Source organism: Furipterus horrens, unplaced genomic scaffold, assembly GCF_987537825.1.
Source record: "Furipterus horrens unplaced genomic scaffold, mFurHor1.1.pri manual_scaffold_17, whole genome shotgun sequence".
NCBI classification, from domain to species: Eukaryota; Metazoa; Chordata; class Mammalia; order Chiroptera; family Furipteridae; genus Furipterus; species Furipterus horrens.
The window spans coordinates 94,899,557-94,917,980 of record NW_028327187.1 but is presented as its reverse complement, the minus strand read 5'-3'; the positions used below and the strand labels follow the sequence as shown (position 1 = coordinate 94,917,980).

Genomic DNA, 18,424 nt, shown 5'->3' with positions numbered 1-18,424 from the left:
AACAGTGTCACTTGCCATGAGCAATAGCAATGCACTCTTCCAGAGACTGGTTTAAGCACTTTATAAATAGTAATTAATTTAGCCCTCACTACTGTATGAGACAGAGTCTCTTAACACTCTTATGTTAGAGATGAGTACACTGAGACATGTAGGAGTTATGTCCAAGGTCACACCCCTCATATATACTGGCACTTTGGGTTTTAATGTAGGGCTTGGGCTCTTAACCTAACTACTCAATACTGTCCTAAATAGAAGACAGCTATAAAACATCAATCAAAAAATAATGAAATAAAAATGTAAAATATCTATTCAAGTTTCACTCAAAAGTATTTTAAGTACCACTGTTGCAAAACAGTTTTTGGTGCAGGGAGTTTACTTGGGAATGTTCTCATGGTCTATACCACCCAGGGACGAGAAAGAAGCAAGACTAAACAGAGGGAGATGGTGGGACAAAGGTTTCAGCTACAACATGGCAAGCACTGAAATTAGGATAGCTCTTCCGAGTTGCCCAACTTGGGATGAGTAGGCCAGGATTTTATACCTTCATCCCATCCTGCCTACATCAATCCATCGTTAAGTGCAGTCTACCCTTTAGAAACGAATTTTTGACCTTGATCGGGTGACTCTCTTCGGTTGAATGCAGTTCTCACAAACAGTTCCTATCTAAGTACTATACACTGGCAATAATCTCAATAGCTTGGGGCATAAAGTCATGAAGATATATTCCTCTTTTTACAATAAGCATTATTTTTCCTGATACATACCTCAATAATTTTAAATATGGTGACATGTAGGAGTCAAGGCCCATTTTATTCATTATGCATACCAAATTATCCTAGCACCTTTTATAAAAAAGGCATCCTTTCCTTCATTGAATTGCAGTGATACTTTTCTTCCAAAGCCAGTGACAGTATGTTTACGAGTGTGCTTCTGGACTCTGTCTTCAGTTTGAGTTGTCTATTCATTTGTCTTAGCACTAATAACATGCTGTCTTAACTATTATAGCCATATGGTGAGTCTGAATATGTGGTAACATAAATTGTTCAAAATTTAAATTTTTCCTGTTCTTCAATATTTTCTTAGTTATTCCAGATCCTTTGCACTTTCATGAGTTTTATTTAGAATCAGCTAATTGATTTCCAAACACACAGCAATACAGATACACAGACACAGACACATACCCCTGCTAGGGCTTTTATTTGAATTGTATTGAAACTATACATTGATACAGGAGCAACTAACATCTCAGAACTATCGAGTTATTGGGTCTTTCAATCTAAGAATATGGTACCTCCCTCCATTTATCCAAATGGCTGTCTTTCTTCAAGATTTATTTGAAAGCGCATCTTGCCCTGGCTGATGTGGCTCAGCGGATTGAGTGCTGGTCTTCAAAATGAAACATCTCAAGTTTGATTTCTGGCCAGGGCACGTGCCTGGGTTGTAGGCTTGGTTCCCAGTTGGGGGCGCACGAGAGACAATTGGTGGAAATATCTCTTACACATTGCTGTTTCCCTCCCTCTCCTTCTCCCTCCCTTCCCCTCTCTCTAAAAAATAAATAAATAAAATATTTTTTTAAAAAAGAAAGAAAGTTAATCTTATCCCCACTGATCTGATTTGTGAACATTGCCATATCGTCGTCTCGTCGGCAGCCGTCCGTCTCGAGAGACGATGGTGTAGCTTCTTATGAGTCTATCTGCACCGCCGAGAATGGCTGTGCAGTCCGACTCGGGAGTGACACGGTATCTGTCTCCTCCCGTGTTGAATCGACATCTTGCGATGACGCTGAAGCTACAGAGCTCTGTAGCTTCAGCGAACATTGCCATATATACTTGGGTTATTTCTGGGTTGTCTCTATTTTCCCACTGAATCTGTCTTTTAGACCAAAACTACACTGTTTTCATTAGAGAGGCTTTATAATGTGCTGTAATATGTGTTGAGGATAGTGCTCTCACATTACTTTTTTCCCTTTACAGAGTTTTACTGGCTATTCTCCCCTGTTTATTTATCCATATGAACTTTATAATAAACTTGACTACCTCTGGGAAAAAAACTGATAATATATTTATTAGGATTATTGTAAATTTATAACTTAGTTATAATTTAAATTATAACTAAATTAGAACTGTATATGTAGAAATAAATGACATTTCTGTGACAACTAAAAATTTATCAGTATTCATTTTATATATTTTCATTTTCATCAATTTTTGTCTCTTCAGAAATGTTTGAAAATGTTTGAATTTTATTTTTTAATAGTTTTGCATGTGTTTTAATGGACAAATCATGCTCAAAACCACTTTAGGTCACTTTTTAAAATAGTGAAAATATTAACAGTATATCATTTTTTTGTGATATGAAAGCAACAAAATATATACAACTTGTTACATAATAGAAGCTAATTTTATGATTATACTTAATATCTTGTTACTGATTTTAATTCCAATAGCTCATTATTATATTTTCTCTTACTGTTTCCTAAAAAACATATAAAGGTTTTGCTTAAAATGATAACGGTTTTCTGTGCTGAAGAATAGAAATCATTTTAATGAAAACTATTAATATATTTTAAAGTTTTTTTATATAATGACTATTATATTACTTTAGTACTCTTGCTATTCTATGATGCAACGGTAAAGAATTAGGACACTATTGAAAACATTTTACGCAATGTTAACAATTTCTGGAAGGGCTAATTAAATTTTATCTTTAATTTAAAAGAGGAGATATAGAGCCTTAATTTAGGTTGTTGTCATCAGACTAATCACAATATCAGGAAATCCTTTTCTGGTTAGAAAAAGATTCCTGGCAGAAAAGCAGATAGGGGAGATACATTTGACCATGTTGCTCTATTTCTCTTCAATTGATTTTTTTTCTTTAATAAAATATTAGGTCTTTATTTTTTCACATAATTTTATACATATAATTAAAACTAACCAGATATAATTTTAATTAGTGTCATTTTCATGTAACTTTTAAAGATTTCAGTAATCTATTTTAGCTTTCAATATAGATATAGAGAGACAGAGAGATTAATGTTAGGTATCATCACCCTTTTTTCTTGGAGAATGACTGTCTGTTGTCATTCTGTTATTCAATTAGCCAGTACATCCTTTGAGTTCCAGGAAGCAAAACTTGCAGATCTAACATTGCTATATGCACTTGACTTTTTGTAAATTTTATTTTTATAGCTTTTGCCCATTTTAAATATTACATTATTACATTTATCATTAATTTGTAAAACTTTTTCATATTGTCCAATTCTTTCTAGGAAAATATGGTTATTGCCTTTAAAGCTATTAAGTTATAAAATACATATTCTTTGAGTATGTAATTCCTGTTAATTGTAGCAAGGATTCTAATATTAGAATGACATTGATATTAATAATGAAAGTAGTAGCAACAACTAAAACAAAATTATTACTTATAAATTTGTATATTCCCCTTCATGTATAAAATATTTTGAAAAAGAATTTTGGCCTCACATTTATTATTTGGATTAATGCTGGATTCGAAACATTTTAATCTCTTCCTGAGAGATATTTTATTGTGTTTGAGTATAGAATTTTCCCCACATTTTTCTTTTTGAAATTTTATGGCACAATAGTCCTGTCTTTTATATTTTCTGGATCACCTGGCTTGGTTAGAAAGGTTTTCTTCCTTCAAGCATTGTGAAAAGAGACTACTGCATTTTTTCCCAAGATTTTTAGTTCAAAAAAAATTTAAATATGCAATTCTCTGGAATTTATTTTTGTGTTTGAAGTGCAAAATTTTTTGTTTCCCTTTTAGCTGGATAGCAAGTTGTGATTATATCTTTGGTGAAATACATCAGCTTTTTTCCACAGAATGGAAAAATCATTAATACAATTAATATATAAATGCTGTATTATATATTATTACAATTAATATAAATTGGTCATAATTTACAAGGAAACATATTACCATTATATAATATAATGATGAATAATTAAATATATTAACTGCTTAATATATTCAATATTAATATATTAACTAATTGGTGGGTATGTTAATAAGATAATTAATATGTACACACACATACTTCATGTTCTGTTTATGGTAATTTTATATGTTGTTTCATTAATTTCTCTATCACTAACCAGTACCTTACTTTTAATAAATCGTGATGTTTTTATAATATGTGTTAATATCTGATAAGGCTCGTCCTTTTCTCTATTTTCCATATAACACATCAAAAACCAGAAGTATAAATGATTAATTTTGATATTATTTAAAAAATAGCCCATCATTATCACAGGATATTTGGAAAGTAAGAACAACACTCTATCAGTGACTATATTATTTCATCTTAAAAAATAAATCTTATAGTTTTACATGTGCCTTTTGATAAATCATCTAATTTCTCTTTTATTTGTATTTCTCATCTATAATATTTAAAATGGTGCCACATACACTCAACTTAGGTGCTTGTTTTCACAAAATTATTTAATAAATTCCCAAGAGAGGATTCCACAGTAAAACTTTGTTATATTGCTAGTGAATGAAAGCCAAAATTTTTCTCTAGAATAAAATAATACAATTTTCTTTATTTTTATGTTGTTATATTTTATATAAATTATTATGCATAGTCCTAAAAAAGAGAAAGTGTATATTTAAGCAATATGAGTTATGCCAATGCTGATTCACTTAAGATGATGTTCTAATTCAGCATTAATCCTGATAATAAACGTGAAGCCAAAACTCTGTCTCAAGCCAGTTTTATATAGAGAGGTATATACAAATTTATAGGATAATAATTTTACTTTAGTTGTTGTTGCTACCACTTTCATTGTTAATGTTGTCATTTTAATTTTGGATCCCTTGCTATAATGAATAGATATTACATACCTAACGAATAGGTATTTTAGAATTTCATAGTTTTAAAGGCAATAACCATGTTTTCCCAGAGAGAGTTGTCTATACTCACTGTTTCTATTTATTTGTATAACTCACTTCAGTGAAGATTTAATCCAGATCTTGATAACTCAACTGAAATTGTGTTTGTCAAGAAAATCATGGCTTGCATGTTGCAATATCTGTAGGTCAATGCTATGTCCTTATATTACTTGATTTCTCAGTTATATTTGATGTAGTTGACTTTTCTTGAGCTGTTATGTTCACTTGGCTTTTGATTTTCCTTTTTTTTTTAAGATTTTATTTTTTTTAGAGAGAGGGGAAGGGAGGGAGAAAGAGAGGGAGAGAAACATCAATGTGTGGTTGCCTCTCATGCGCCCCCAACTGGGGACATGGCCCACAACCCAGGCATGTGCCCTGATTGGGAATCGAACCTGTGACCCTTTGGTTCGCAGGCCGGCACTCAATCCACTGAGCCATACCAACCAGGGCTGATTTTCCTTTTATGTCATTGTTCAGGCCTTCTGAGTCTTCTATTTTTAAATGAATGAATATGTATATTTATTTTTTATTAAACTTATTGAAGTGACATTAGTTAATAGGGCCATATAGGTTTCAAGCATACATTTCTATAATTCATGATCTGTATATTGCATTGTGTGCCCACCACCCAATGTCAAATCATCTTCTGTCACCATATATTTGGCCCCCTTTACACTTTACTACCCCCAGCCCCTTCCCTCTGGTAACTGTCATACTGTTGTCTGTCTATGTCTCTGAGTTTGTTTTATATCCCACATGCGAGTGAAATCATGTGATTCTTAGCTTTTTCTGACTAACTTATTTCACTTAGATATCTGCTATCAGAACTCTAGATATTGGCATGATTTAGCATTCAGCCTTGCCTTTTCTCCCGGTCATTTCTTTCAGGTCGTGGATACCATTTACATACCATGACCTCTTAATTGATATCTCTAACTCCATACTTTCTTCTGAGCTTTAGCTGCATATATTCTTCTCCAAATAGATATCTAGTAAGTATATATTACTAAATATTACTCTTGATATACTTATCCCCTCACTCTAATGCTAATTTATTCCTCAAAGATTTCTCCATCTCACTTGATGGCACCCTTATTTATCTAGTTTATGTTGCTGAAAAACTAGGAATGCTACTTGATTCACTTTTTTTCCTCACTGCGAATTTCCAGCTCTTTATTAAATACTGATAGGAAAGCCATAAAATATATATCCTATATCTGACCACTTTTTACCACCTCCACCACTTTCACCCTACTCTATAGCACCTGGAATATGGCCGTAGCTTCCTCTATTTCACTTTTGAACCCTATGCCCTAATCTCAACACAGAAGACAGAGTGATCTTTTTGTAACATATCAATTGAGTGTTATCACGGAGCTGTTGAAAAAGCCTCCCTATGTTTTCCAGTTCAACTTTGGGAGGTGAGATCAGAAAGGCCCCACCTGATCCGGTGCGTGCTTTTTCTTCCTGCCTTCACCTTCTCTAACCTTTTCTACCCCTTCACTGAGCTGCTAGTCAGCACTGTGCAGCAAAGCCCTCACTGCTCACCCTTCTGCTTGGCACACTGGTAGCCCCGCTTGTTGTTTAACAGCCTCTAAATCCTTTAAGCCTCCATAAAATGTCACCTCTTTGGAGAAGTTTTTCTGAAAATAGCCTCCACTAATTCTCTCTCCCTAAATCATTAACTTAAAACTTATTATATATCTTCTTATTTACTTATTTTTCTCTACTAGAACTTGAGATCCAAGCTACAAGAGATATTTTCTGTCTTGTTTCATACACTATCCCCAGCGACCAGTTCCTTGTTCAATTCATTCATGTACTGTTCATGGAAACCAAATGCTAAGATCCTGTTCTAAGTTCTGTAGGTACAGCAGGGAGCCAAACAGACAAAAATCTCTGCCTTCCTGGATTTACATGCTGGTGGAAAGAAACAGGCAGTAATCAAATAAGATGGGGAGAGCAAATGGGCAAGGGAAAAAGATAAGGTGCTGGAGGTACAGTTTTGAACAAGAGCTAGAAAAGTTCTTACTGAAGGAACCAATATGAGTAACTGAGTTGACCTGCAGAAGTGGCTCTAATAATAAACTGCTGATAGAGTCTTATCTGAGTCTCTGCCATCTATGTCTTCTCTAAAACCATAGACTGTTTAGAAAATTTATGTATCACAAAAAAAAAAATAGGAAGAGAAAGCTAATGAGCTATGTGCCAAATGGATATTTAATCTCAGTATTCCATAATGTTTGACTAAGATTTTCAGGACAAAGTATTAAGGAAGTAATGGAATGGCTGCCATGTGGGTTCAAAACAACCAAGCATACATTGAATCTGATGGTGTGCAGCTTGGGAGCACATTTTTGATCTTGGCTTTCTTCTTTTCTTTATTTTTATTTTTTGAGAGTATGTTTATTAAAGCTGGGGACAGTTAAATAAGGACCTAGGATAGAAGCAGCAACAGGAGAGAGCCTAGGCGGAGCTGCTTTGGCTCCCTAGAAACGTTATGGGAAAGAAGTGAGCCACGGAGGGGCTGCTGTCAGCTTACTGGGAAGTCAGAGAAAAAGGGGGCCCTGGAGGCAGGATTGGGGGGTAAGCCCGCCCAGGTAGAGCTGCTGCTGCCCACTCCTGCCCTGCTTGCAAGTCTTGTGGGTACCCTTAGAGTTTAGAAGAAAGAAATTTCACTGGAAAAGGAGATTCGAGTGGGCATGCCCCAAGGAGGGCACGCAGGCTGACTTCCTTCTGATAACATAGTTTGCAATAAGATTATCTAAAATTCTAAAATAAATTTGACCCATGATAGTAAAATGTCTTTTCTCAGGTTTAAGAATGTAGGTAATTGCTCCAAACTACGTTGCACTAATTAGATCAGACCTGGATAATTTGGGTCAATTAACATAATATATATTAAAATACTGGAACATAGAGTAATATTTTGCATGGATATTGAATGATGAAAGATCTTTTGTTATATCTCAGGATATGGCTAGTACATACCTGATACATAGCTAGACAATTCTACTTGTATCCAAAACTTCCAACTAGACTTACTGATTGAATTTACACTGGTGCTGCAGAAACTATACATAGTTACACTTGTTAGGAAAGAGTGAAATGGAAAATCTGAAAAATCTTACATTAAGGATAAGGTTATAATCTAAGCAGAAATGGTGGTGACCCAATGTGCAGGTAGTCCATGGAGGCAGGAATTCAAGGACAGCATTTGGAGATCCAGGAAATCATTTATCATAGTTGAAATATAACACATAGCTGCCCTTACTGGTTTGGGATCAACTATTGAAGTTCCTAGCCAACATAGGACATTCAAGATCTTAAATCCTTGGAAGTCTAGATAACTAGCAGGCCATTGATGAATATAAAGAACTGTGTCTAATGTTTGAGGGAATAAATTATATTGAGCATTGAAAAGGGGTTTCTCCAAGTGTAGAAGACAAGAGTTTAGTTTTCTGTGTTGCTGCTCAGAGCAGAACTTCAACTAGAGGCAGTAAACTAGGAACAAAAACAAGGAAGACCTCCCTAATTTTGTTTCATGAGGAAACTGAGTGTTGTAAGAAATAGGGACTTTTTGTTGGGTGATGCATCCATGTAGTTGCTGAGGGGCCATCTCCAAAAGACTTCTTAAAATATGTTCCTACAATCACTGGGAGGTTACACATAAGGACTATTAAGTTAGAACTCAGAGATTCTGTGATCAGGTTAGTGACATTAATAAAAGTAGGTCTGTATAGGTTGGTTTGCTTTTAGAATAATTATTCTAATTCCTCTGCTTAGTTTAAAATATTTTCTCTTTCCTAAAAAACAGAACACTTTTTTTCATGGGCGCTAGAAAAGACATAAGCAAGAATAATTTATAATAAAAATTGCTCAGATAGTAAAATGAAAGGCAAATTATATACTTCTCTACTAGTTTTGGAATCTCAGTTGGTTAGGCATTGTCCCCCAAAGCAAAAGGTCACTGGTTTGATTCCTGGTCAGGGCATATGCCTGGGTTGCAGGTTTGACCCTCTGTCAAGGAGCATACAAGAGGCAACTGATCAATGTTTCTCTCTCACATTGATATTTCTCTCCCTCTCTTTCTCCTTCGCTTCCCCTCTCTCTAAAAATAAATAAAAAAAGAAATTACCTTCTAAGCCATGCCTTATGATCTACTTAGTACATTCTAAAAAACAAAACTTCTGTTTAGGCTACAAAAATATTAAATTTCTAATTATGGTTTTTTATTTTTTTTTATAAAAAAAATCAGACTCCAGTTCCAAGGTAGATATTACATTCAGTCTATGAAGTTAATTAAAATTTTCTATCACTTCAAACCTTTATTTAATTTAAAGCAAAAGATTCCAGAAATAACAAAGTATGTTAGCTAAGAAGAATTTAAAATGAAAATTAATATGGATCTGTCAGATGTAATCAGACCTCTCTGTATGTGATATATCAAAAATCCAATTATACCTGAATTGAAATTATCGTTTTGTTTTTCTTCTTTTAGCTGACATCCCTTTGCATATTTAAGTCTAAAAGTAAGGTCAAATGGATATAAATGCATGGGCTCCATGAATAGGAAATAAGTACACAACTGAAATTCTCTCCTGTGAAAAACTCTATGGGCAAGTCATAATTAAATCTTACAGCTGGATTAGGTTTATATTTTTTAGTTATCTCACCAAATAGATATGATGAATGCATTCTATGAAAACACCCATTCTAGGGTTTTCCTCTTTTGACTAAGCACAACCACTCCATTCCCTTTTGCCACTTTTATTCTTCCTGAATTATGGTAGCTTTAATGGATTTCCTTTCCTATAGTAATTGAGCATATAATGGAATCCCTGACTCCTTGATAAGAGCAGAAGAAGCCATCATTGAGTGCTATTTACCTTACTCTCACGTGTAAGTGGTGCTGTGATCTTGATGACAACTTCCCTCAGGAAGAAAACTAGTAGGAAGAAAAAGGCAAATGGTGAGGCATTTCTGTTACGTACAAGCACTCAATTCCTACATACATTTGCAGGCTCTCCATATTTGACATTAGTTTGTTAGTTGTGAGGGCTGAGTGTTTAGAGTGCTTACTAATATATATATATATATATATATATATATATATATATATATATATATATATATATATATGCCCTGGCTGGTTTAGCTCAGTGGATTGAGCGTCGGCCTGCGAGCTAAGTGTCGCTGGTTCGATCTTCCAGTCAGGGTACATCAGAGAAGGAAAACTCTGACTCCAAAAAACCTCCGCTGCCTTGCGGCATACCTCTTCAGGGGAAAGGCTAAGGGAGTAAACCCCGACAGAAAATCCGGAGCCGGAGTCCCTAAGGCGGTTTGACGTTGTAGTCAACACCGGCAACTCCTGCGGCGCACCTGAAGCCAAGCTGTATCGACTCCGTCTTTCCCTTGGACCCTTCAGCTGCGAAGAGAGGGGGGGTCTGCTGCATGGGCAACAGCAGACCCTCCATATTACCCTGCCCAGGCTCTGTAGCTTCAGCGTCATCGCAAGATGTCGATTCAACACGGGAGGAGACAGATACCATGTCACTCCCGAGTCGGACTGCACAGCCATTCTCGGTGGTGCAGATAGACTCTGAAGAAGCTACACCATCGTCTCTTGAGACGGACGGCTGCCGACAACGAATATATATATATATATATATAACAAAGTATATGCATAAGTTTAGATAGTTAGGGAGTGCTGACTAATTGGTAAATTGTTTTCAAGCCATTAGCAGATCCTTACGTGTAATGTATTTTTGTTAAGTTATTCATTTTTGCCCACCTCCAAGACCTTATACCCAAAGACAGTGAGTGTGAGATCTTAACCATCACCATGTATCTCTCTTCCATGTGGTGGTGCATAATTATATATTTATCCCACTTTCTATCTGTTCCATATGAACACCAGTTCTGGGTTGTTCTTCATTTTCAGCATTCATATCCCCGAGGGCAGTGTACTTTCACTTTTTTTTATCCCCACCTGAGGACACACTTAGTGACAGTGGTTGGGGGAGAGAAAGAGAGAAACATTGATGTGAGAGAGAGAAACATTAATTGGTTGCCTCTCGCATGTGCCCCAACCGGGGACTGAACCTGCAACCTAGACATGTGACCTAACTAGGAATAGAACCCACAGCCTTTCAGTCTACAGGACGATGCCCCAACCAACTGAGATACACTGGCCAGGCAATCACTTAAAAAAAATACAACTCTCACCCCTTTCCAAATCCTAAGACCTTATCACACTATAGTCTAGAATGCATGACTTATCCTGTGGAAAATACCCTATTCCCTAAACCAAATTATCCAAATGTTTTTGGTATCTTCCTGAAACCTGACTCTTCCCTGAGAAGACACTGGCTCCCTACAATTAGAAAAATCCTCATCACTTTACTGTTACTGATAGTGGCATTAATATACTAATAGTTTCTATTCCTAGATATTTACATTTTAATATTTTGCAACATTTTCTATCATCCCAAAAGAAATGATAGAACTAAGATAATCATAATATATAAATGGAAAGAAGGTTCATATTGGATAGTGTGTAAATATTAGAAAGAATACATATTTGAGATTTTTTAAAATACTTTCATTTATTGTACTTCTTGCTTTGCCAAGATTGCATAGTCCTATTCCTTCCCACCATACTGTAGCCAAAACATCAATATAATAACCACATATGTTCAGTTGGGCCAAGTCGATAGTGTATTTTCTACCCTACCCACCCCACCCTCATGTCTCAAAAGCAGTGTACTCTGATTTCCTTTCCCTCTCCTGCCTGTGCTGTTTATGGGGCCAAGCAGCAAACTAACCTACCATTGCTACCATGGAGGACAGATAGGTAGTCCTCCAGTTCCCCTGCCAGAATATTGTTGATGGGGCTGATGGGGGGGTTGATCTTTTATCTCTTTCCTGGCAGAAGCAGGCAGAGCTCCAAGTACCCCACCAGGGTAGTCCCAACAGGATTATCACAAGCTGAGAATCCATCCCCACCGGTAATAATGAAACTTAAAGAGATGATGCCTGGAGGGTCTAGTCACCTCTAAGTGCAGCTGTTACGAGTGAGACAGAGCAAATCGGTGCAAATTGGGGTGGTAAACAGTCCACTCTTCTTCCCACTCCCGGTGTTAGCAAGATCCAGTAGGATATAATGCAGGGTCAGCAGGCACTTCTACTCTAGCCCAGTCCCTAGAGTTTGTGGAATCCAAGGGGAATCACAATCTACACCTCTATTGAGCATCAACAAGGTCAAACAAAGTGTTATGAGGAAGGGGGACTGAGCTTCCAACCACACCTAGAGTGATTGAGCTGTTTGGCACTCTGCTTCCTCCTATCTCTTTTTGTCCCCATCATGGAACAAAACTTTCACCCCACCCTTCTGCAATAAGACAATGCAAATCAATACCCCACATTCTATTTCAACAAACTATTTTGAATTTTCATGAAACAAAAGAAAAAATAGAGAATCTGAGAAAATGTAAGTTAAATAAAGAACCAATTGGAAACTGTAGAACTGATAAAATATAGTAAGTTAAATAAATATCTCATTGGATGGGATCAAGAAGAGAATGGATATGGAGAATAGAATCAGTGAATGTGAGGAGCAGTCAATATAATTTATGCAATCTGAACAACAGAGAAAACATAAACTTAAAAAAAGAGGGAAAAACAGAGTTTCAGTAACCTGTAGGAAAAGAAAATAAATAACAGTCATCTCATCAGACACCCGCAGGGAAAGGAGAGTGTAGGACTGAAACATTAGTCAAAGATGTAATACTTGAAAACTTGCCAGAGATTTAAACTTGCCTCTCGATTCAAGAGGTTAAGTAAACACCAGATATTTTAAAGCAAGAGAAATCAATGGCTAAAGAATGTTCTCTATTCTGTTCCATTGGTCTATATGTCTGTTCTTATGCCAGTAGCACACTGTTTTGATTACCATGGCTTGTAGTATAGTCTGATATCAGGTATACTGTGATTCCTCCTACTGTGTTCTTCTTCCTCAAGATTGCTGTGGCTATTCGGGCTCTTTTTTGGATCCATATAAATTTTGGAATTATTTTTTCTAATATTGTGAAAAATGCCATTGGTATTTTGGTAGGGATTGCATTGACTCTGTACATTGCTTTGGGTAGTATGGACAGTTTAACAATGTTAATTCTTCCTATTCATGAGCATAGTATAGGCTTTCATTTATTTGTATCTTCTGCAATTTCTTCAGTGCCAATAGTTTTCCAAGTACATGTCTTTTTACCTCCTTGGTTAAATTTATTCCTAGGTATTTTATGCTTTTTGATGCAATTTTAAATGGGGTTGTTTTCTTAATTTCTCTCTCTGCTAGTTCATTATTGGTGTATAAAAATGCAACCAATTTCTGGATGTTAATTTTATATATTGTTATTTTACTAAATTCATTTTTAATAAGCACAACTTGATTGAATGTCTAGAGAATTATGTTGAGTGATAAAGTTAACTGCAGAAATTTATATACTAGATGATTCCGTTAATTTAACACCTTTTGTGTGATAAAATTATAGAAATGGAGGATAGATTAGCAGTTGTAATGATTCAGAGATGGAGTAGTGGGGGCGGTGGGGAAATATATAACAAGTCAACCAGAAAGATGCTTGTGATGAAACTTTATTTTGAATGTATCAATATAAACATTCTAGTTTTTGTATTGTAGTATAGTCTTAAAGAATGCTACCATGGGAGATAACTGGGTAAAAGGTACAATGGGAACTTGCTTTCATTTTTTACAACTGCATGTTTATAATTTTCTCAAATATTTTTGTATTAGATAGGGATTATGTCATATTACAATATGAGAGAATAGTCAAAAAGATAAAGAGATACACTGTGTTTGGTATCTTTAATATCTATTTTTAAAAGATAAAATACACGTCATTTGTGTGTATGTGATTGCTAATAATGAGCTAAATAATCGGAGTAATAGCATTAGCATTTTGAAAAGGCATTTTTTTTTCTATGAGATACAATTGCTGTGTCTTATGTTGGTTTTAGTTAACATATATCATGTATTTTGACATCAGTAATTAAATTTTATTTACAAAAATAATGTTTTTGAAATTAAATGTTGCTACTAAGGAATTGGAAAATGTCTTCACGAACTCTGTGTGTAGTGACATTTACTGATGCATGCTGCTGCCTGCACATAAAACATGCCCAGGTCTCAGATAATTGTCATGAATGTTTACTAAATTATGTCAGCAGCTGAGCATGATGTCACATGTTTTATAAAATTTCCTTTCTTATTGTGTCAAATGACCAATTTTCCCAAGAATGAATTCAGGTTCCAGTCACATCGATTTGTAATTATGATTTATAACATTAAGTAGGTGGACTTCCTAGGTAGTCATTGCAACTCTGATTTTATTGTTAAAAAAACAAACAATGCTATAGGTCTTGTTATACAAAGATGCCTGGATACCTGTTCTTCAGAAAAACCTCTACAACCTGAAATTTATGCCTACTTATACCACTAGAATATTTCTATGATGAAAACAGACATTGAACTTACTAAAATAGTTTATACAGTCTGGGCTTATAATATGGAACCTAAAACACAGTGTCATTTCTCTTTTCCACTGTTTTAGGCAGTTTTCTTTACTTTACAAATTCAGGTAAAAATTCTAAGAGGGGACTGCTTAGGAATTCTAGACCATGAGGCCTTTAAAACAGGTGGCATGGTTGATGGATGTATTGGTGGGCAGAGAGAGAAAGGACTGTAGAGAAATAGATAAATTGTGAGTGATGGACTTTTGATGGAACCTGGTTCTCCTTTAATACAATTAGGTATACTAAAATTTCCTACTTTGAATTGAAACCTGATAACTACTACTGACATTCATCATTTCCTCCCCTTCTCACAACTGATTTTCTTCCTTCTCACTCAATTAAGAATATAGAATCAAATCAGAGTCTAATTGTTTAGTTCTTCCATTTGATCAATCAGCCTAATTTTGTTTTCATCCATGTGCCTCGTGATCCCTCCCATTATATCAGAAAGCTCTCTGTGCTACTATGGCCATTCCTCTTCCTCTGCTGTTCACTGAACCACACACCTACTCAATGGTGTGAAGCTCTCCAGGAGTTCTCCCCTCTGTCTTCTCCATATTGATTCTTACTAGATTATTTTTATCAACATACACATGCAATAAAAGTTCTTGATGTTAAAAGACATGCCTCTCTTTATCCCTCATCTCTGCCAGTTACTATCCCATTACTCTGATCTTTCTGTGTAGCAAAACAACTTGAAAGCTTGTATATACTTACTGTCTTTACTTCTTATACCATTATCTTTTAAACCCAAGCAAATCCGGCTTTAGTCCCCATCTGTCTACTTAATATGGTTCTTTTTAAGTTCATAGGTATCACAACATTGCCACATCTAATCATCTATATGCTGTCCTCATCTTGCTCAACTCATGAGCTTGATGCAGCTGATCACTCACTGTTTTGGAAACTGTTGTCCTCCAGGACTCAATTCTCCTTTGATTCTTCTCTCTAGTAAGTCCTCCTCATTCCCCTTTGCATATTTTCCCTCTGTTCCTGTCCCTCAGACTTCCTAGAGGCCAAAAGCTTAGTCTTCTCTCCTTTTGTCATTTCTATCCACACTCATTCCCAATGAGATTTCATTTAGTCATACATGAGCTTCCCACAACTAGTAAATTGATAGCTCCAGCCCTGGTCTGTCTTTAGTCCAGACCCTTATAGTCACATGCTATCTCAATATCCACCCCACAGATGTTTATGAGGCCTCTCAAACATACTTAGGTGCCACGCTCATTTTATCACAGAGATCTTTCTGAATCACCCTATATTAATTTCCACATCCTCTTTAATCCTTTAAAACATTTATTTACTCAACAACAACCATACATATAGTACATTTTATATACTGTTTTACTTCTATCCTCACTCTCCCAACATACTCTGGAATGCAGGACACAGGAAAGCAGGGGATTTATTTTCTTCACTATTTTATGCTTTATGGCTCAAGGCACGGGGACTCCCCCATGCATCACCATCGACGGATACACCCTGGAGGTTGTCAACGACTTCACTTACCTCGGGTCCACCATCTCGAGCTCTCTGTCAGTCGACTTGGAGGTCAATCGGAGAATCGCCAGGGCAGCCACAGTTATGGCCAAACTGAACCGGCGAGCGTGGAACAATTCCAGCCTCACTGAGAAAACCAGACTGCGCATCTACCAAGCCTGCGTACTCAGCACTCTCTATGGCAGCGAGACGTGGACCACCTACGCAAGGCACGAAAGGAAACTCAACAGCTTCCACATGAGGTGCCTGCGACGCGTCCTGCATGTCGCCTGGCAGGATAAGGTCCCCAACACCGAGGTGCTGAAGCGAGCCAACATGAGCAGTTTGCATGCAGTTCTTAGTGAGAGACGCCTCAGGTGGCTCGGCCATGTCAAAAGAATGGATGCAGGCCGTATTCCCAAAGACCTCCTCTACGGCGAGCTAGCAGAAGGCCAGAGGATGACAGGGCGCCCAAAACTGCGGTTCAAAGACATCTGCAAAAAGGACATGACACAATGCTCCATCAATCTCAACACATGGGAAGTTCAAGCAGACGACCACCTAGCCTGGAGGCTCGCGGTCAGGCAAGGTACGTCACGCGCAGAGGCTGCGAGCAACGAGGAGGCAGTCCAGAAAAGATCGAGGCAGAAGCAGCGTCAACAGCAGCAACAACAGCCATCTGCCTTCACCTGTAACAAGTGCGGCAGGGATTGTCACTCCCAAGTCGGACTGCACAGCCATTCTCGGCGGTGCAGATAGACTCTCAAGAAGCTACGCCATCGTCTCTTGAGACGGACGGCTGCCGACGACGACTATTTTATGCTTACTGCTTATTACAATGCATAGCACATAATATTTTCAGAATGAATAAGTAAGAGAATAAAGTGGTGTGGAATTAATGTATGCTGTACAAAATGGGATTATCTGGATGGAACTGAAGTACCATCCAGTACCTTTGCCATAGCAATACTTTGATATGTGTATTACATTAGCTGCCTTTTTCATATGAAGAAAATCTCACTTAGAAATTTAATTAACTTTTTCAGTTTCTCAGAATTAGTAAGTAACGGCATAGATTTAAACTTCTAAAATTCATGCTTTATATTTTATAATATATTCCTGCAGCTGAAGAGAAGGATTTTACACACACACACGCACACACACGCACACACACGCACACCCCCCAACTTAGTACAGTGCAGAGGACAAGGAAAACAGGGTAATTGATCAAAAAGGTATATTAGCTGTGGACTTTTGGTCAAGATGACAGTGCAGGTGAACACAGCTTTCCTCCTTGCATAACCATATCAAAATCACAACTAAACTATTAAACAACCATTATTCAGAACCATCAGAAATTGAGCTGAGTGGAAACCCTACAACAACAGAATTAAAGAAGAAACCACATCGAGATTGGTAGGAGGGACAGAGACATGGAATGGGCTGGTCCCACATTCATGTGTGGCAAATAAAAGGGGTCTCAGCCCCACACCAAGCCTCCCAGCCCGGAGTTCCAGTGCCAGGAATATAAATCTCCATAACTTCTGGCTGTAAAACTAGTGGGGATTGAGGCTGTGAAAGATGGAAACTTCTGGAGTCCCAGGCAGTTCCTCTTAAAGGACCTGCATACATACTTACTCAAAGTCAGTCCCTCTGAGCTCCAGCACAGGGACAGTAGATTGAAAGGCATCAGAGACATATGAGAAAGGTGAAGGGATTAAGAAGTACAAACAGGTGGTAGCAAAATAGTCATGGGAATGTAAAGTATAGCATAGGAAATAGAGTAGCCAAAGGACGTATACATATGACCCATGGACAGGGTCAACAGCTTGGGGGTTGCCTGAAGGAGTGGGGGATAGGCTGGGTGAAAGGGAGTCAAAAGGGGGAAAACTGAGACAACTCTAATAGTATAAACAATAAAATTAAGTTTAAAACGGTATATTGGTTGTAGTAGTATTAGTAGTGTTAGCAGTAGTAGTAATAGATACTATCTTAAAATTCTCTGTGGGTAATTTTAATTGAAATTAATATTAGCTACTTGAAAAGAAAGTATTCAGTTCCCTGACATTAGTTTTTGTATCTTAGTTATTTTTTCTATTTATAAGGAAAAATGTTATAGAATATCAGGGCTGTAAGAGGCATCAAGATATTCTATTCCAAATACTCATGTAAAGCTCAAAACCATTGTTTCTCTCACTCTCAATGATTATACAGCATATGCTGGTGGTGTTTAATGACAGAAAACTCCCTCTTTCACTGTGTCTTCTGGTTACAGTGCTCTGATAGTGGATTTTCACTCACTTTGAGTCAGCAATAAAATGCTTACGTTAAAATCAATATTTTCTTGAAACATTTTTATTTTTGCTAATGTATTCTTAGATTTAATAAAAGCAAACATAAAACTTTTAACTTATAGGTGCTTAGTTCATGGTGTAAA

General features: G+C 36.6%; 1 protein-coding gene across 1 annotated transcript in view; it reads left to right on the top strand.

Annotated features, from left to right (window-relative positions):
• CFAP47 (cilia and flagella associated protein 47) overlaps positions 1 to 18,424 on the top strand; it is a 360,991-nt gene that overhangs the window by 304,895 nt on the left and 37,672 nt on the right. Inside the window, exon 58 of the mRNA XM_090264123.1 lies at positions 17,632 to 17,650. Within this exon, the coding sequence (XP_090120249.1) occupies positions 17,632 to 17,650 (19 nt within the window). The remainder of the gene's footprint in view (positions 1 to 17,631; positions 17,651 to 18,424) is intronic.